Below are 22,159 nucleotides of genomic sequence, written 5' to 3'. Positions count from 1 at the left end.
CTAATCGAACCGGGTCTTAATCGAATCGAACTAGGTAATCAAATCGAACTGGGTCTTAATCGAATAGAACCAGATAATCGATTTAAACTGATTCTGGTCTGGTTATTATTTCGTAAAAAGAAAGCAGAATCCAGGATTTGAATACAGGTCCTCTCACACCCACATCAACTGATTTACCACTCCACTAACTCATATTGATGCTTAAAGACTCTTTTATGTTATTTATATACCCATTTTGCCTGCTTCATTTCCTTTCCTCTTTCTTTTCTTTCTCTTTTTCCTTCTTTTTCTTTTCTTTCTTTTTTTTTCTTTCTTCTTTCTTTTCTTTATTTATTATTATTATTATTATTATTATTATTATTATTATTATTATTATTATTATTATTATTATTATTACTTGTATTATTTTGATTACTTTTATCTATTATTACTATTATTTCATCTTATTACCATTTTCCTTTTCATACTCATCCAAGATCTAGTTTGTTTATGATAAAGTTCAAACATTTTTCGTTTTTAAAACCGATTTAGCTTGATATATAAATACTAACCGAGCCAAGCATAAATGAACAATCTTTTCGTTACGAAACGTTCCTTAGTTGGATTGGTTTTGCGAACACAACCAAATCTTGGTGTATATTTTGCTCGTCGAGATACTCGAACAACAAGAAGCTCCGGTTCTTCCTCGGATTTGGATCCGAAAATGGAAGAGAGAGTTTTTGTATGTGTGTTTTGAGTGTGTGTTGGTAAAATGGAAAGTGACTAGGGTTTAAGGGTTTAAGGTATATATATATATATACCCCAAGCCCATGGACATTAGGCCCATTGACACACATAGTCCATGATTTACTCTAAGTCTATCCTCACTTAAGCCTACCATCCATTATATTATTTTATTATATAATTAAAGACGATTACTAACGCGTAACTAAAAATAATGTTTCTTTATTTATTATTTTCGAGACACCGGATGTTACAATACTTTATTAAAAGGGAACCCTATCTATGTGTAGTAATACCGATCTTAGTGGAAATTTTAACCTTTTGATTTGTTCTTTGTTATTTTTGCACGAGTCACAACAAATCGGTTTAAGAAAGGAAAAACGATTTTCATATGAAACTTCACTGTATGAGATATAAAAATTGGGTTTGAAAGATCAGGGCCATGTATGATTCATGCTTAATTGAACCAATAAAGTATATCAAATAAATTTCAGAAAAATTTGTTGAAAGGTTTAGGTGGACAACAATACCAATGACTGATTTAACACTAGTCATAATAGAGCTGAAATATAAAGCTGTGATAGAAGGACAATTTTCTTTATATTTCTTTTACTTCTTTTTATTCTACTGATGTGGGAATACTGAATTTTATAAAATCGATTGGAAACATATTTAAATATCATTGTTTATTCTAGATCATTAATTTGGACTTGATAAAACATTTTTTTTGTTGATTTCGGTAGTGATAAACTGTCAAACGGTTGAAAAATCTTTACAAGTTTTTAAGTATGGTTACATTGTTAATTAAGATTTTCAACTTACAATTATCATGGGTAACAGGTCTCATCATGACATGAGAAGCTTGAGGAGGATTTTGTTAGACAATCAAGACTTGAGGTGGAGAATTATTGAAGATGACTTACTGATTGAAGTTTCGGAAAACCTAGTCTTAGCAATATCCAAGGGGGAGTTTGTTGGAGCATGAATGCCTATTGCTTAAACACCAACACCAAGAAATATCCAAGGGGAAGTCTGTTAGATCATAATGTTTATCGCTTAGGTCTTGTAGGTTGCGTATTAGAGGATAGTGTTGTTTGGAATATGTTTTAATGTTTTGGAACGTATAAGTACACATATACGGCGCATATGTACTTATACGACACATATGTACTTATACTAAGTATATGATATACGCCATATAAGTGACATATCCGGCATATATGTTTGTTATAATGTCTATAAATAGGTTCTAGGCTTATACACTCGTTAGATTTTTGGTCATTAAAGTATTTGCACTTATATTTGTCATATCTTATTGTAGTTCACTGCTATTGATTGAGATATATGAGAAATAAAAAGAATATAATGTGAAACCATGTTGTTTTCTATCACATTTAGGGATTCTGCACCTTCACATTGATTCTAGATATCGAACTACGTCTTGTTCACGACACGAACACGTTTCTACAGGACCGAACCAAAACTGAACTTTCGTTTAAACTCAAGATTTTACAAATAAAATCCCAATTTAAATTCAAGTTTAGTTTATTTTACTTTTATTTAATATTTACTTATGGACACATACCCAATTCTAAACTCACGTATTTCTTGGACTTAGTTGTTAAAAACCGAACCTTCGGGTCGCCCGCTTAAGGACCGGCTCGTCTATATCACCAGTCGCTTAATTTCCAATTGAGTAATCACACCCCCTTTTTTACGCTTTTATACTTTTTGGGGTGGCATGCGTACCATTTTCAAACTTACATGTTTTAAGACCTCAACACTATACCATAAGTCGACATTATGTGTTTATATGAATATTTGCTTGATCATTTGTTTATGCCTCAAATTGATTACGTGCACAAGTGTTTATTTTAATGTTGTTAAGCCTCATAAAGTATGATCATACGCTCCCCTAACTATTTTATCTTTGTGCTAATAGAATAGGGCCTTGTTATTTATCCGACTATTTTGGTTGTTACCAAATAGAAAGGAGCCTCAGTTATTTACTTTACATTTACAATGGTTGTTGCGATATTCTATTTACACATAGAAATTGTGATTTTGCCTCATTATATACATATAACAAAAACTAGTGTATTGCTCACCAACATTCGTGTTGATCAAATCTATTTTTATGAATGCTAAAGGTTTACTTTTAAGTTGCTTATGAAGATTGAAGGGGCATCACTTAGATTATACCTTTAGGATATTTTAATGAATTAATTGTTGTTGTAATTGTTTGTATTTAATCTTTGAACAAGTTGTACTTGTGTTATTGAATGAAATAAATGAGTTTAGTAAATATTGTCATTTTAATAGTGTCATTGTGTTCTTGAGCAATTCGTCGTGTCCTGGCATGTTCCGCCGCCTTTGGTTGGCGAATGACATATACGATCCACTACGTACAAATGATCCTTTAGGCAAATGCACATCTGTAACGACTCCAGAGTGATTTTTGTTCTTCGCATCGATATTATCCTTCCGCTAAGAGAAAAAACCGATTCCGAAACTACTGTTGAAGCTTGGATGCTTAGAAAATCTCGAGCCATGGCAGAAATAATAGGAAATTCGTTTTGCTTTCCTTTCCACCAAGGCACAATATCAAGGTTGAAAATTTCTTCGACCGATGCACCTTCAACATAGTTTGCTCCATTATGTCTACCAAGTTCACTTGTTGGTGTGTTTCACCATTGCTACTTAGCTATCGACTCACGAACAACATTCTTCATTGTTATAAGCTTGTCCTTACATGACCTACTGTTGTTTGCCTCACAAAAGTTGACTTTGAGCCTGGACCATAAATTTGGAAATAATGATCATAAATTTCTTGAAGGGATTTGTTGAAAGAATCCTTCGCTTCCGTCGATAACATCGGGCCGATCTCATGCATACCCATGTTGTCATATATTTCCTCGATGACTGGATCAACGTCTCAACATCGGCAACATTCAAATAGAGGTTTAAGTTGGCAGCACATGTAAACATTGGTGGTATGTCTTCAAAATATTTTTTTAACTTCTCCTTCATTGGTTCAACAAGACAATTGAGAAGATGTTTGTTGTTTTTAAACTCTTTAAAATTCAACGAGATGTTGTATAGTTCTTGCAAAACCCAACCATTAGTAGGATAGTAAACCCCCAACAATTTAGTGGTTGAGGTTTTGAAAACATTCAGATACTCCATGAAATAACTAATAATTACCTAAGCACCGTCTGAAAACATATCGGCTTCACACCAATCTACAAGAGTTTTATGAAATGCTTGTAATGTTTCTTGTTTGGAAAAAGCACACGGGCGCATACGGAAAGTTGAGTTCCAACAGGTTGGAACGTCCCAGTTCGGCCACAAATATTTTCTTTCCACCGATTTGCAATACGTTTTGTATTCAAGATGTCTTCTTTTCCCACCTATAAAAATATCTTGCAACATACACTAGCGAGATCGTCTTGAACAACCAAATTGATAATATGGCAACACATCGAGCAAGAAAAAACTTTCCGTAGCAAGGTGGTGTATATTTTATGTAAAGTTTTTCAACCGTGATGGTGCGTTTCATCACTTTCCAAGAAACCATATCGACTCAATGAGCCGTGACACAAAGGTAGGATTTCGGTAACCCCATGTGGTGCCGAACAAATATCACTAGTTAAATTCGCACCCGTTTGTATGGTTCGAAAAAACTCATTTAAATAATTTTTTGCACATTCCCACAATTTTAGACAATGACGTCTAAGGGTGGTACGACTTACATGAGTGTAGCGAGGTTAAAGAGACTCTCGAATCATGGCAGTCAAACAGGGCTGCCAAAGTGGTTAAACAACGAACCTTCTTGAATCACGATCTTCGTCATTCTATTATGAACCGCTTTCATGGTGTAACGTAATATTGTACCATCGCGACCCAATTTGACTTGGTCCGATGCGGGAACTTCTTCCAACACCTTGCAAAAATTTCTATTCAATATGCTTTTTTAAGTTGAGTTCGAATCATGCTTTAAAAAAGTGCTACAAAATTTGCAACGAGCCTTAAGGTCTCCATTGATCAACTCAACCAAATGCCAATTCCGCCATACATCTTCGTTGCAGTTATGCGGGATAACCCGTGCAGCTTCAGGGTCATCTTCAACACGGACCGAGTCAATAAAAACGGATGTAAAATTCGCCTTATTTTTGCCTTTGTTTTTCCTTGCCATAAAAAGTGGTGGTGGAAGTGAAAACAATTTGAGATGTAGGTAAGTCTGGAGTGTAAAACGATAAGTTTTTTTTTTTGGTGTTTTTGACTTGGGTACTCAAACAATTGATCAAAACGGATGTTATATAGTTGTAGGACCTCAAAACCCGGTTCCAACGGTCCTAAAACGGCTATAAAGCCGTTGGAACCAGTTTCAACGGCTATTATTCAAGTCTGCAACTCATTTAATGCAATCCCCGGTGGAACCAGTTTTCTGGGTACGAACCGAACTAGGTTGGAACCAAAATCGGGTAGGAACCGATTTCTGAAACAAAAGAGAGAACCGGGTTGGGTTTTCCAGGTATAAACTAACCCAACCTGGGTATAGGGTATACCGGGTACAAATTGAAACCGGTTCCAGGTCAGTTCCATCGAGTCAGGTACGGAACCGGTTTTTTTTGCATGTCTAACTGGAAGGTTGTTTCCATTTTGTTCTACGGGAAGGTTGTTTCCATTTTGTTCTACGTGTCTTTTTGAATGGCAAAAGTTTTATTTAAATAAACACGGCTAAAAAGAAATTAGAAAAGGCGAGACAAAAATACAGAACGACTCCCAAATTGTTAATGTGATGGCATTTATTGTCATTAATTTTAATTCACAAATTACGCCTTATTTACTTTTCATGCTTGTTCTTTTTGGTTAGTAAATAAGTTTGTTTCTCGCCTTTTCAGTTCTTTTTTATTCACATAATAAATAAGTTTGTTTTCTGTTCTTTTTTAATTTCTAATATTTAATACTAACTATTTAATATTTAATTTAATATATATTCTTTAATCGACTTGTGTAATACACATGTTTTTATAGCCTAGTAATATATATGCGTGCACGTATAGTTATAATTAATAAACATATATATTTTAGTTTTACAAATAAAAATACAACTCATTTACAATTATTTTTTTCTACTTCAACAAATAAAATAACTTTTGTTTCTACTCTCCTTATATTAAAATTTTCAAATTCTTAAATCAATCCAAATAAAGTAACAGAAGTGAATTATAAGAGTTAGAAAAAGATAAAAGTAATAAAATCCATAGTCTTTTTATCTATATCAATATATATTTTCAAATTCTTAAATCAATCCAAATAGAAATCAAGAAAGATATAATAGTGCTAAATTATAAGAACAAGAAAAAAAGTAAGATTTTGTTATCCTAGTGAATTTTGTAATGATACTAAAGATGAGGAATTGCACCTTTATAAGCTGCATTTAGCTAAAATATTAATAACACACGATAGCCAAGTTAAGTACACATGCAGATCGATCACGTAAACCTGACAATAACTTATTTCAACTAAAAACGCCATTACTGAAACAACTTGATACAATACAGAAATCAAACTTAGAAATTAACATACAAACTCCTTCCAATACATTGGCATCATGCATAAGGGAAACCCAAGTTTCTTTGTATCAAGTTTTATGTCATCATGCAGGCTTGTTTTCTTGAAGTTGTTTTGAATCATGAAGTCTATGTGTGTTTCTTGATAGCACGCAGATTAATTCTTATTGATGAGGAGGTAGGGGAGGGATATCTTTTGGAGGAAGTTTTGGAAGAGAAATAGGAGGGCAGGGTTTCTTATAAATTGGTGGAAGAGGTTTGTAAATGGGAACATGTGGTGGCAAGCTAATCGGAGAAGGTGGATTTACTAGTGGTGGCAATGGTGGCTTTGGTGTTGGTTTGTAGATTGGAACCTGAGGAGGCTTGAAAACTGGTGGCTTTGGCTTGTAAATTGGAATTGGTGGAGGCTTAAAAACTGGTGGCTTTGGCTTGTAAATTGGAACTTGTGGAGGCTTTGGCTTTGGTTTGTAATCTGGCACCGGAGGGGGCATGAAAACTGGTGGATTTGGCTTATATGTTGGAATAGGAGGTGGCTTGGAAACAGGCGGCTTCGGTTTTGGCTTTGGTTTGTATTCTGGGACTGGAGTTGGCTTAGAAACAGGTGGTTTCGGTTTGGGCTCACAATTTGGTGGCTTGACGACCGGTGGCTTTGGCTTGACAATTGGTGGTTCTGGTTTGTAAACAGGTGGATTTGGTTTTGGCTCTGGCTTGTAAATAGGTGGCTTTGGCTTTGGCTTTGGCTCTGGCTTGTAAACAGGTGGCTTTGGCTTTGGCTTGTAAACAGGTGGAGTTGGCTTTGGCTCTGGCTTGTAAACAGGTGGCTTTGGCTTTGGCTCTGGCTTGTACAGAGGTGGCTTTGGCTTTGGCTCTGGCTTGTAAACAGGTGGCTTTGGCTTTGGTTCTGGCATGTAAACTGGTGGTTTTGGCTCTGGCTCTGGCTTGTAAACAGGTGGATTTGGCTTTGGCTTTGGCTTTGGCTTGTAAACAGGTGGATTTGGCTTTGGTTTTGGCTCTGGCTTGTAAACAGGTGGATTTGGCTTTGGCTCTGGCTTGTAATCGGGTGGATTTGGCTTTGGTTCCGGTTTGACAACTGGTGGCTTTGGTTTTAGCTTGTAAACAGGTGGCTCTGGTTTTGGCTCTGGCTTGACAACTGGTGGCTGGGGTTTAGGCTCTGGCGTCTGGACAGGAGTTGGAGGAGGAGGCTCAACGACAGGTGGTGTTGATGGTACCGGTGGGTTGGGTGTTGGGTTGTACACTGGAACTGGAGGAGGTTCAACAACCGGTGGATCATATACAGGCGGAGGAAAAAATTTCTTAAATGGTATTTTCGGTGGGAACGGAAAAGAAGGATACACCTTCGGTGGAAGTGGAAAATGGTGGCCAAAAAAATTGTCTTTTTTTGGCCAATGTGGCAGTTTCAGCAGGGGAGGGTACTTAAAAAATGGCCACAAGAATGCAGAAGTACAAACAGCCGATGAAAACTTTAGTTTTCCTGTTGGTCCAAATGTGTGCTTTTGGTCTGACTTTGACAAAAACATAATCTTTAAAGTACCATCATGATCAACTGCACACGGTTCATTTGCTGCATTGTGAAATTGTATGTAACATTCTTCTGCCAGCTTTCCATCTTTCAACATCTCCCGTGGTAAAGAAATTTTAAAATTTCCTTCTCCATTAAGTTCCCCAACACCTCTTGTTTTCACCATCCCGTTTGCGAGTTTGCACTCGACTGTTACTTTAAGCCCTGAACAAAATACGTAACATTCTCCGCGTTAAATAAGGAAAATGAAGAAAATACCATTTTGACTTAGGATATTAACAAAATTAACTTAGCTTTTTGATATTACAAAATAGCCATTTTACTTTTTTATTTTCAATTTCCAATAACTTCCACCAATCACAGGAGGACACGCGTCATCAATCACTCACTAACGGATTAGACCCTCGATTAAAATCTCTTGAGTTGGAGTGAAATCTCCCGCGACATGTGTTATATTAGAAAAAAAATTTTTTTTTTTAGTTTGTGATAATTTGTGAGGTCTCTGGCGCAGTAGAACAAATATGATGTTCCATACATGGATCTGACGCTCTAGGAACACCAAAATGGTCGAATTTATTACGTCATTTTGAAAGCTGCCTTGCTAGATTGAACTTGTCACGCTCTGGTTAATTAGTAATTTTAAAAGTCAAAGCTATTTTGTTAATTTTCCAAGTTAAAACTAAATAAATATTTCGTGATTTTATCATGTAAATATCATATATCATGCAATGTTACCTGATAAAGCATGGCTGTTCTTAATATTATTCTCCTTACAATCACCACATTCTCCAATCCCAACTACCTCAACAACTTTGTCATCACCATGACACAAACTGCTACAAAACAACAAAATCAGCAAGAGTCCCAAAAGGGCTTCATGCCGACACACTGAGTAAACCTGCATCGAGACTGATATATATTATACGCAAGTTTCTAAATAATACTAGCTCTTTTTTGGTAGCTTGATCAGTTTACTACTATGTTGTTTATATACTATAACATGGGAGCTTATGATCAGTTATGACACTTTGCCTATAGAAGCTGCTCGCCGACTATGAACAAGATCACATGATGGTAAGGACCCGCATTTAAATGAGAGTTAAAGATGTAGAAAATAAATAAAAAAACAATAGGTTGCTAGGTTCAGTTATCTTTCATTGATTGTGCTCTCAGCTGCACTGTATACTTGGCTAGCATGTAAATAAGTAAATCTGACATCTATATGACCTACTCACTAAATGCTGTTCCATTCATGATTAATACCTTCATTTCTTGGTGCTTCCTAAAAGATGATGGAGATGGTTACAGACTTACAGGTTGATGTTATTTCAAAAACTTAATTTGATAAACTTTCTTTGAAATCTTTTCAACTTATGAGCGGAATTGAACAACCTTATAAACAAATGTATAATTCCAAAAAGATCGATTCTATAAACCAGCGCGCATGAACAGGGTGCGGTAATTTAAAATCAAAGTTTTAACAACCATTACCTTGCATGCTTTGTTTAAGTTATTCAACACTTATGACAGCTGATTAGCAACCATAGATAATAAAGGGATAACGACCAAAATGTCCATTTAACCAACCAAATCTCAAAATGTCCACCCTAAAACTCTTCAACCCATTCATTTTATAATCATTAATCGACAAGATTTTTAACCAGCCAGATTCTGCCACGCATCATAAAATTATCAGGTCGATAATGTGTTTTGTTGTTGTTGTTTTAATTGTTGGATCCGATGGGCTTTTTATGTGTCCGATGAGATTATTTTGGCTTCTAACGATATTTGTTTTGGTGTTCGATGAGATTTGTTTTGGTGTCCAACGTGAATATTTTGGCTTCCAACGAGATTTTTTGGACAAGTGGTTGAGTTTGGTTAGTTAAAAATCCCGTCGAGTAATGTTTAAAAAGTTATCGGTTCGATGAGTTTTAGGGTGGACATTTTGAGAATTGGTTTGTCATATAAACATTTTGTCGACATTTACTGCTCAAATGGACATTTTGGTCATTTTATCTATAATAAACACTATATAGTATCCAGCAGGTCTTTATAGCTTCGGTTTGAAATCATCAGGATCATTCTTTTATAATCTTGTTACAGCCTCAAGAGCCATGCTTCAGTAATGATGAGTATGATGTTATTCATGAGCATGGCAACCTTTGAAAAAATATTTTTGGGGTTAGCTAGACATTGTTGTATCATCCAGCTGGAAGATAATAAATTAAAATGATGCATTAAAGTGATACACATATCTCATTTACTCAATAGAAACAATAACCTACTTTTATACCGTACCGGGTCGGGCTCAGAAACGGTTTTTAAAATACAACTTTAATTCAAAAAGTAATCCAGAACTATATAATTTCATAATTAAAAATCAATTTCCAATGAAGTTGTTTTTAATAAAAGTTTATGGCATTCGAGTATTGGATGCATCAAGTTCACGATCGCTCAAAAGATGAAATTCACTAGCATTGTCATCCTCGTCAATAAGAACATAACTATTTTCATTTCCTACAATATTAAATAAGAAATTTTAGTTACCAATAATCATAATATACTAAAACTTAGTGAGTTAAATAGGAAAGCCTAATGTTATAACAGGGAGTTTAAAAATTTAACACAAAATTGAACATGGGTATAAACTGGTTCATTGGTATGCAACAGTAATACTGGATTTTCCAGCGTTTCGAAAAGTATACCGGCACCCTAATTAGACTTGAATCTATCGTACCAGTGATGTCTCCAGTAGCCAATACGACGGTTACCCGGATGGCTTTTTAAACATGGAAATGAACTGTAAAATTTCAAGAACTTAATTAGACAAACATATTCGTGGCATTTTTTCTACTGTGATTTCTAAAATGTGTCATAATATATAAGGTTTAAGACTACAACCATTAGCAATCCAAGATTGCAAACCCTCAATTTATTTATAAAAAAAAAAAGAAATGGCAATCCGATCGGTGGCTCAATTGAGATTGCAATCTCAAATTTGGTCAACTTGTGACCACATGTCACAATGTGAGTGGATGTAATTTTTTTTTCTTTTTTATTCTCACCAATTAATTATATATATATATTTTTTTTGTTTTATAACTTATTATATTTGACTTTTTAGAAAAATCTAAAAACACAGTCTTACTTAGTTTTTTTTGTGAGCATTCCGGTATAAATTTCGTTAAAAATGGAGTTTGTTTAAAAAATCATATTTTTTATATAAAATTTTATATAGTTAATCAAAACTAATTATAAGTTGAATTTATTTAATAAAAAAAGGATGAGATTGGGTTGTTAATGGGAGTAAAAGATTGGAGTGGGTTAAATTTTGTAGATCGAAGAGAGAGAAATTAATTTTATAATGTGAGATTGAGATTGTAAGATTGTTGATGGAGATAGCCTAACTGTAATGATATATTTCAAACAACATTTAATGTAATGGTCTGTAGCAAATTAAAGGCATTGTTTTCTAATGTAAGGGACCCGTAAAAAATACATCATTTTATGTATCAATGGTTAACTGACAATGAATACTCGCCACTAGTACAAAAGTTACCCGACTAAAGTCACGTAATGCTTCTGTCACATCGCGCGGTTTCCTGTTAGTATAAATATATAGGGGATGATTATCCAAAAAATAAGTTGTTTCCTACAAAAACTTAGAATAAATCATAGTCATTAGTACAAGATAAACAATTGTTGAGATTTAAAAATACCAAAAACCGACACAGTTTCATAAAATTCACCATTATAAGTTGTAATGCCATATGTCAAAATTTTATTGGTTTTTACCATTCTTAGGAAATTCTTTATTTTTATTTGAACAATTTTCTACATACACACACACATATATATATATATACACACACACATATATATATATATATATGTGTGTGTGTGTGTGTGTGGTGAGTATCCTAAGAGAACGTTTTGAAATTGAGAACTTTAAGAATCATTTTTGACATACAAAAAATCCCAAGAAAAGTTATAAAACAAAATTTATAAAAGAGTAAAAACCCAAAATTTTTATATTTCATTCCAGTTTTATAAAAAAATGTTCTCAAAGTTATCAATTTCAAAATGAGTCTCACATGATCTCAATCCTATTTGTGTGGGATCAAATGAAAACTTATTTTAAAGAGAAAACTTAAAAACTTTTAAAGTATTCTTTTAATCTTTTAAAAAAAAATTGTTTGTTGTTTTTTTTTTTTCCAATTATTCTTATACGTTGAGGTGTAGTGCACATGTATGAAGTGTTGTATTGCATAGAATACAACACTATTGTACATATTTGGAACACACTATTGTATAGATGCAATATAAGGCAAATACACACATCAAATATACATTAGTACGCATGTGTAATATGACATTAATGCACATTTACACTATATCGAATTTTATTTTTTATTTTTTTATTTTTGGCATATAATACAACATTACTTCACTTATACAATACACAAATATTGAATATATAAAATTAAACACTATTGAACATAAAAATACATAGTAATACATATGTGTAATATAACAGTATCGCACAATAATACATATGTGCATTACAACGTCGTTTTTTTTATTTTTTTCTAGTCAAGAGTAATGGAAAAAACAAAAATTTAAAAATATTTTGTAATTTTTAATTAAAATTAATTTGTTAAGAGTTTTTAAGTTTTCTATCTGAGAATGAGTTTCTCTCTCTCTCTATATATATATATATATATATTGAATTGAAAGAAACAGTTTTTAGATAGAAAGAAATTTTAGTGTAAGAATAAATTGTTTTGTGTAGGATAAAAAAATCAAAGAGAAAATAAATTAGTTACAAAAAAGGACAGAACCCGAGCCCCGGTGCGTAATCGTGAATAATGGTCGGTATTAACGGTCGCTCGGATCTGGGGTTAGGATCGAATCTCACTCGTATTCACTCTTGAACGATCTAATGGACGGATGAGAGGTATTGGGAGGGAGCCTGATTCGATTAACAATAATCAATAAAATAGGATGAAAACATATATGTAATCGAAACACAAACCAGATAGAACTGTCAGTATGATTTCATTAGTCAAATGATTCCCTAAAAGAAGAACCACTCATACATGCATTCATACATACACAAGAAATATCAGCCACCCTGGGAGAGCTGATCCCCGGGGAGGAGACTCTTTCATAGGGATAAAACCCTAGATCTCACTCAATACACAATACACTCATTCATACTAGACAAATGAATAAAAACATCTATTTATACTAGTCTAGAATGACTTGGTCATCAAGCCGTCCATCCTTGGTTGAGACCAAACAATATATTTTTCACCCACAAATTAATTCGATGCGTCGGTCTAAAATATAAGACCCAACAATCTCCTCCTTAGACCGATGCCATCGAATTTCTTCCATGATCACTTCATTGCCCGTTGTCTTTCATTTAAATTTTCCCCCTCACAATAAGCGTCTCCCATTTTTCATTTCGAATCATCTTCTCTTTATCTCTTTCGGATATAGTTGTATAAGCATAAGAACGAGGCTTTGAACTTCAATAATCAACATCATGTAACAAGGTTATCATAAAAGGAAAAAAACTCAATGTGATCAGCAAATAATCTTCAATTTTTCTAACCCGTTTCCTCCATTGTAAATCATCTTCAAACCATTCCCTGAATTAAGATAAAATTCAAGTCAACCATAACCCGTTCTTAACTGTTCAAGTGACTATTTCATAGGAGGTTAAACTCTATTAATCATCCTTTAAACATTGTTGCTCGTGATGACTCTATCTTCTCATACGTACTAGGAAATCTGAAAACTTACAAACGATGAAACATCTTTGAAAAACCTTGGATTATTGATCTTGATCAACTTTTCCTGAACTTGAGTCTTTTACTTGATTTGAAGTGGCCATTTGCAATGAAATTCAAAGATTTTTAATCCCCCAATTTCATTGCAATTGTCTTTAACGAATGTTCTTCAAATCTAGTGTGGGTGAAACAATCTTGACCATCCTTATCAAGATTGCAAGAATAAAAATAAAAATAAAAATAAAAAAAATTATGTTGGTTGACACTCAAAGTGATTAAATCCTTAAGCTTGGTCAACACTTGTTCTTTTAAAGCTCTTGATGAAGTTGTGAAATTTGATGAGGTTTGAATTCCACTTGTTGATGATTGGAGAAAAAATTACCAAAATACCCCTGGTATGTATCTTCCTTAAAGAACAGCTTGGTCAAACAGTCAACGTCACCAAATATCTCAAAAGTTTCTTCAAAACATTGAAATGTTTCATAAATACAAACTTTCTGTTTACGAGCACACATATTAATCCTTTCTCGAGCAAGCCCTTATAGATATGCTCCCGAGTAGGAAGTGTGCTCGAGATTCAAAAGATATGTATTTATTTGTCATGAATGTTTTCTTTACTAGCACCAAGCATGCTCGTGAGCAAAAGTGTGCTTGGGAGCAAAGGTGTGCTGAGACACAAATTGAGTGTTCTATTCACAAGCATAATTGTTCAAGATAAGAAAAGGTATGCTCGAAAAAGATTCTGCTCGAAAAACAAAGTGTGCTCGAGACCAAAAGGATAGTTTTCTTGAGAAGACCAAAGATATGCTCGGGGTTTCACAAATCATGTGCTCGAATCTGTATCTTTAAGTGCTCGAGATAAGAGGTGCTCAAGATAAGATGTGCTCGAGCCAAACAAAATGTGCTTGGGCTAAACACATCATGTGCTCGAAGCAACACTTAATCATTATAAATACTCAAGTTCAATATTATATGTTCATAGTGTGCTTAAGACATCAAAACTTCATTTCTGCCTCATCAGTCACTGATTTGCCCTTGCAGAACTTGCTCGAATATTCACTTTGCATCTGCTGCAACAAACAATAATGATATTGCCTCTAGTACCTGTGCATTTTTTACTTGTAAATTCTCCATATTAGTTTGTACCATCGGCAATATTTTTCTAACATACCATATCCTGTTTGTGCATCATAAACCTCATAATCAAAATCGAGCACCCAAAACCCTAATTCTTTCAGATCAAAAAACTAGTTTCAAAATTTGAAATGAATCAATTTAGCAATATCGAAGTCATCTCGAAATAAATAAAAGAAATATATCTTCATATTATTCACAACATTTTCAGATATGGAAATCATCACATGAACATAGTTGCCCCAAAACAAGCCAAAACACTGTTACATCAGATCTGGACCATTCTGACCAAATAAACATGAAATTGATGTTGGATCTCCGAACGAGTCATCAACCCAAACATCAATTTCAACGAACTTCATCGTTTAACGTCCATGGTGGATTCAAGAGCAAAATGAATCAGTTCAGCGGTTAGTCTGAACGATTCGGTAACCCCGCTCTGATACCACTTGTCGGTCCCATAAAAGATCGTTCAAGCTTACAATCCTAATGTCGTAACCCCCAAGGTTAAGTGTCGACAAGCAGGTTACGACTTTCTATTCAAAGTAAAGAAATAATGAATGTAAGCGGCGGAATCAGAAACACTCAGAATTTGTTGCTTAATGATTAGAAGTATAACAAACACAAACAATAACTTAAAAGATTTCCATTTATAGAAAGATTCATACAAATGTAAATCGATTAGGGTTTCTTGTAAGGAATGTTTTATCCGTACTAATCTAGGACAGCCGTCACACTCACAATCAGAAATATTTCATAGGTCTGAAAAGTGTAAAGCGGCAAACCCGTGGTAGGCGTGCTCTAAATTATTCTATTTATAGGCCTACCACCACATGGCAGCTAACCTGACCTTCTAGAAACCGTAATGATTGGTACATAATCATAAAACATATTACAAAATATTCTAAGTGTAAAATTAGGTCTTCCGGGTAGACTTTGTGTCTTTTGTCTTCTTCGAGCAGACCTGATAACCTTGAAGTGTGCTGGTAAATAGTTCTCCTGGTAGACTTTACTTAGAGTATTTTCCTTAGAAAATACTCTTTTAGCAGTCTTCAATCTTCTTGACAATAGCAAACTTTTCTCGATATGGTCCTACGAGCAAACTGTTCTTCATGAATCCTTTCAACTTTTCGTTAGAATATAACTTATTAAGCAAACTCAAGTGTGCTGGTAACACTGTTTGACCTGTGCTGGTAGCACTGTAGCTTGCTCGGATTTGAACCTTGCTAGAGAAAGTCCTTAGAATATTTGTTGATTAACTTTCCAAAAGTATGCTCGGACTACTGTTTATTTATGAAACCTTGCTAGAACTTCCAAATACTTGGCTTCAGAAGCTTGGTTTAGTCAAGAGTTTGCTAGCAAGCAAACTATGCTCGACTTGAAAATACCTTTGCTAGACAAAGTGAACCCTGCTCGGATTATCACTTAAGAAGACTTCAAAAAGATAACCTTGCCCGAAAGGTAAAATACCTTGCTAGGTCAACTAAAACCTTGCTCGGATGTCCAAGTGTGCTCGCTATCCATACTTAGCCATTTCTGAGGAGTGTTGAGAAGATTCCAATCTTCCTTAAGTCATATCATGTCAAAACTTTGACTCAACAATCTCCCCCTAGATTGGAACACCTCAGCTGTCCTAAAACACCTCTAAGGTTACATACACTTAGTCAAAATACATATCAAATTTTAAAAGTCAAATTACATAACTAAATCAAAAGATTACATAGTTGAGAATTTTGTCTAGTGGACATTACAAAGCAAAGCCTATACTACTAAAAAATCTTCATTTTCTTGCGTTATGAGCTACTTGTCTTCGTTCAACTATCACTGATCCTGCCCTTTGCTTGAATATAGATAGCAGTTGTAGATGAGGAAGATTCTCAGGAACTGTCATGTTCATTATGTCCCTTAAGTCCTCATTATGCAAAAAGGTCAGGTCATCATCATTTCTGATAATACCCAAACTAAGTCCATCAGAGTTATGAAGAATGTAGTGGTCTTCATTTTCTTTGTAGTCAATCTCAGGAATACTACCATTCTTCTGGACTTCATGGTTAGGTCTGGGCATTCTCTTTCTCATACATATGCAAGTGTTCATGTTGGACAAAGGATTTTTATTTCTGACTTTTGAGACATAGTCATATTCAGCATCCCTTATGATCCTTATACGCTTTGCTCTTTTGTTCTTTTCATGCTTAGTCATCTCCCACTTCTTTCTTTGATTCAACAAATGAAATCCCTTTTCAGCTTCAGTCTTCAAATATTTAGACAACTCTGTAGGTTCCCAGCCGGATCTACACAGGAGTATCTCGTAACACGAGGGTGTGGAATCCCCACGTAATACGATAGGAGTGTAAGATATATAATAGGTTGAGACGATACACAAACACAAGTTACAATACTAATAAACACGTTGTATTGCAACACTTCAACACGTGATCTCAAATCACAAACACGTTCTCTCCTAAAAACTTTTTTCTAAACAAGCCGAAGTTAGCATATATAGGCCTCGACAACTTCGCCTAACAGACTAGGCGAAGTTGTCTTAACTTCGCTTGTCCACAAGTTCGCTTACATCAGGCGAACTTGTGTGACACCATATCAAAACAACCAATCTAACACGATTACAGACACATGCAAAACACTAGATACTGAACTACTGACATTATGCACCAACAGACTCCCCCTTGGCAGTAGCTTCATATCTCTATCTTCAATCTCGTGTCTAGTAATCCCAAAAATCTCGTGTCACCCGTCTTCAAGCATGAACGCCATGTCTAACACAAACAGAGACCACTCTCTGGTACTTCTTGGCTTTATCTTTCCATGCAGGAATATAGAATATCTTCTTATCGTTTAGCACCTGCAAGTCAGCTTGAGACAAGTTTACCAAGTGCATGGGATCATACACTCTCAGAACTTCTTGTTCATCTTCATCTTCCATAACCGCTTCAGCTGTTTGGCTATCAACATACCACCACTTTAGATTCTTTAAAACATCCTTGGACATTGTCTTCATCGGCAATTCTTCCAAACACCGAACCGGCTTATATTTCATCACCATCCAAGGTTTGCCATCAGCTCGCGTTCCTCTTTCCTTATCTTCAACTACCTTCCATTTCTGCGGCTTTAACAACTCAAACTTTTTCTCTTTCACACTTTCTTTCCACACAATCTTCCCAATAATTTTGGCCATATTATCATCACTTCTATTAATCAACCCTAATTTTGCCAAATCCTTCACCTCACACTCTGGCAAGGTATTGAGAGATCTCAACATCCTCTTAAAATACTGAATCCATCAAAGCGTTTAATCACAAATAACCTCAACTGCTCATCATACAACCAGCATATAATACCCTTCTTCGACTCAGCATACCCTTTGATATTGTAACTCTTCTTGAACATGGTTGGAACCGCTGGCTTCTTTGTCTTTACAAACCACTGAGCGTAGCCTTCTTTCCATCTCGGCTGCTCTTCTCACTCAGACTCATCTGACACATCCATATCTTGACTCACATTATTTTTGTCAACGTCTGGAATGTCATGTTCTACACTGTCATCCACAATCTCTCCCTCTTCAATCCCACTATCAATCACAATCTGTTCTCCTATCTTTTCTATCTCCTCAACAGGTAACACATCGTCATCACCCACAACATCATCATCCAACATTTCTTCATCATCCACAACCACAACATCTTCACCACCTGATCCACCTGTTGTACTAGTTGACTCCTCCTGAGATGTGGAAGTCCCAAGAGTTTGTTCAGTTCTTGGCAACTCACCACCTGCACCTTTCGATGCATTGGGATCATCGTCTCTATCATGACTCTTCTTTGTTCTCAACTCGTCGCCCTTGCAGCTCGTCTCCTTCTGAGATGCTAAGAACTGCTTTTGAGCATCAAAAAGTTTACCATGTTCAACAAGGAGGGACGATTGGATCTGATTCTCTGCCACAAGGCGCTGGATAGCTTGAGTCTGGATTAGATTGATTCTTGACTGTTCAGCAACGACCTGTTCAAGAGCAGCTATCCTTTCAGAATCGGATAAGGTAGCATCAAAATAAAACCGCATATGAGAAACGTCTTGAGCATAAGGTGGAGGTATTCCCAAACTAGCTAGAGTGTCAGAAACAGACTGAAAAGTAACCGCGGGTGGTATTGTGACAGATAACCCCGTAGTAGCAACTAAACTCGACTCAACAAATCTTGCAACAACCTCCGATGGAGTAACAGTAGGAGGTGGCAAGGGAACTATCTCCGGAGCCGAAAACTGAAACGTGGTTGGTGGAATACCAAATGATGATGATGTCACCACGGGAACACTGGAGGTGATCGGTACTGTTACAGTCATCGTAGCCGGAACCATGGTTATACCAGATAATGAGGGTGGAGAGAAACGAACCACCCTTGAGCTTTCACCAGCTCCCGAACCCTCACTAGTTCTGGCCCTCTTTGATCGACGTATCAACTGGTCTAACTCCTCCTCGAAGTCAAATTCACTGTCATCTGAGTCTTTCTTTCTCTTACCATGTATTCTTTCTTGTGTGACCAGAATCTGTCGTGCTTCAGGGATAACGTCAGCGGAGGAGACAGAGTCGGTTTTCTCAGAATCTGCTACAGACGTAGCTACCATCGAAACATTCACACCAGATACCTCAGCTTCTGGTGCTTGAACCTCTGCAGCTGGATCAATCTGCTCCATATCAAAAAACCCTTGGCCACCAAACGCAGCTTCAAGATCTACCTGTTCCTCTGGAGCTACAACAGGATCAGCAGGCAAAGCCTGCTGTACCACAGGTGGTGGTTGAGGAACATCAGCCTGTTGTGGTGCCGGGTCCCAAAATTCATCTCCACGAGGAGCATTATAAGCAAGGTTCACTAAATAACCAAACAATGGAGTGTGCCGCGGATGAAGCTATGGTTTGCTACGTGCGCTTGACGACCTACATTGCGCAAATATCCTCTTACTTACACTCTCAACATAACGGATGGGATGTCGTTGAGGTAGCATAGGTGCTACATGATTCAAAATCATCTGTAAGAATCTGGGGTACATTAAAAATCTTTCACGAGCGACCGTGCGTCTCTGATGATCGATTTCATAAAACACCATCTGACTGAAGCTGTAGGGCTTGTTGTAAGTCAGGGCTGTCATAGCAGACTGCATGGCTGCCCCCATACCGTCAGTACCAGCTTGACGACCCGACATGCACACAATCATCACGTGCATCAGAAAACGCCACTGATCCAGCAAGAATCCCTTTCGCCTTTGAGTGTCATCCAAAGGACCCGAATAGCCCAAACGTAAAAATGCACCATCTCTGAATGGAGCTGAAAAATCTGTAGGATCATCTCTAGTTTCAGTCCCGAACTGCAAAGCGACTATGATCTGATCTGCTGAGAACTGCACCTCCTGATTGTTCACTGTGGCGCGCATAACCGGAGGCTCAACTCTACAGTCATATTCTACCGTTCGCCAGAAATCTTCAATATTCGGTAGAGAAATGGGGAGAGTTGTAGTAATAGCGTAAAAATACGTGAGCGAACTAGGAAAGAGATGATCTCGCGATAATCGTCGATACCACTAGCATCCGGATCTAAAGTAATGTACATGTTGTGACCCGGAAAGAACTGTCGATTGTTGTCACCACCTTCGTCACCACCAGCAACACCAGCTCCTGCTACAGTAGCCATATCTACACAACAAACGGTCTAAGTTAGAACATCGACAAAGAAGATCATAATTTCGCCTGTTACCATGAGCGAAGTTATGATAACATCTTATGTGCAGGCAAAGTTAACCATATGGCGAAGTTGAGTGCAACTTCGCCTTAACCCTAACTTCGCCTGAGAACAACCAGGCGAATTAATTAATTAAACATGAGCAGGCGAAGTTATGCATAAGGCGAAGTTGAGAACAACTTCGCCTGAATCTGAAACGGCGAGTACAGAGGTCCGATCCTGGGTTGTTTGGTGAATTTGTGATTGAAAACAAGAAAAGATGTTACTATGGAGATCTAGACGATTTACTGAGTTACGAACACATTAGAAACATATTGGTTTATCAATTGTTTAAAAGTTAGCATAAACAATGTCACACATCGAATCACCACGGCCCTTGATTATCACCATTAGTATGGATTACATGTAATACAGAGCCTACACACCTTTAACACGGATTGGAAACAGATAATACGGATTCAAGGATTAAGTACGCCGAGGGTTAGGAGTGTATATAAGTTCGCCGAGGGTTTGACCAGGTTGACCCTTATATAGGTTTGAAAATGCAAGGGCGAAGTTAACCTGAACTTCGCCCCTGTGACAACTTCGCTAGTCAACAAATTATCATTAACTTCGCCCAAGGTCAACCATGGTTAACTTCGCCTCTTTACAAGTTCGCCTAAAGTGTACTCGGAAGCACAGCGTGCTCGGAAAACAAAGTGTACTCAGAAAACAAAGTGTGCTCGGAAGTAAAGTCTACTCGGAAAGAAAAACACTTGTATTTTTCAATTTTTAACTAGCACAAAGTGTACCCAGAAGCACAGTGTGCTCGGTATACAAAGTGTACTCAGAAAACAAAGTGTGCTCGGAAGTAAAGTCTACTCGGAAAGCAAAACACTTGTATTTTTCAATTTTTAACTAGCACAAAGTGTACCCGGAAGCACAGTGTGCTCGGAAAACAAAATGTACTCAGAAAACAAAGTGTGCTCGGTAGTAAAGTCTACTCGGAAAGCAAAACACTTGTATTTTTCAATTTTTAACTATCACAAAGTGTACCCGGAAGCACTTTCCTAGCACAAAGTGTACCCGGAAATCAAAACACTTGTGATTTTTAAATTTTCAACTAGCACAAAGTGTGCTCGGATTACTTAGTTCTCGAAAACAAAGTGTGCTCGGATTACTTAGTGCCTTTTCATTTTCTTTCACATAACACCAAGCATGCTCGGGAGCAAAAGTGTGCTCGGTAGCAAGGGTGTGCTCGGGAGTACTTGTGATTTTTCATTTTCTTTCACTTAACACCAAGCATGGACAACTTCGCCTCTTTACCTTAACACAAGTTCGCCTAACTTAATTTACAAAACAGGACCTTATAAATTTGATCAAAGTGCAACTGTCTTTTAAAATCCTCCGTTAAAGATTTAAACTTTACGATCAAATAACCAAGTGACCAAGTTTTAAACCATAAAACAAAATATGCGTGTGAAAATTGTAGTAAGTAAATAAAAGGGATCAAATTTCAGTCTTGACGAGAACTTGCATGTTTTAGAAAAGATCCGAACAGGAATCATACTAATTAAGTGGCTGTCACATAGATCCATGTTCAGCGGTATTATGACTTAAAGAAACAGGCTGTAAGCAGGTATAAAACTTAGTATGGTTTTCATA

At 36.2% G+C, this 22,159-nt stretch overlaps 1 protein-coding gene across 5 annotated transcripts in view; it reads right to left on the bottom strand.

The window, feature by feature from the left end:
- Positions 1 to 6,246: 6,246 nt before the first annotated feature.
- LOC143558373 (uncharacterized) overlaps positions 6,247 to 22,159 on the bottom strand; it is a 53,529-nt gene continuing 37,616 nt past the window's right edge. For 2 of the 5 annotated variants that reach the window (XM_077047214.1, XM_077047217.1), the window contains exon 3: positions 6,247 to 7,369. In XM_077047214.1, coding sequence (XP_076903329.1) covers positions 6,464 to 7,369 — 906 coding nt within the window. In that variant the 3' untranslated portion in view covers positions 6,247 to 6,463. Of the gene's footprint in view, positions 8,044 to 8,574; positions 9,178 to 22,159 lie in introns of those variants that run through there. The other 3 variants (XM_077047218.1, XM_077047215.1, XM_077047219.1) reach the window with 3 other exon arrangements.

Source organism: Bidens hawaiensis, unplaced genomic scaffold (assembly GCF_021521415.1).
Source record: "Bidens hawaiensis isolate Kalapana, Puna unplaced genomic scaffold, B.hawaiensis_p1.1 tig00019446_1, whole genome shotgun sequence".
NCBI lineage: Eukaryota > Viridiplantae > Streptophyta > Magnoliopsida > Asterales > Asteraceae > Bidens > Bidens hawaiensis.
The sequence above is the reverse complement of the archived record's forward strand: the minus strand, read 5'-3'. Positions and strand labels throughout refer to the sequence as shown.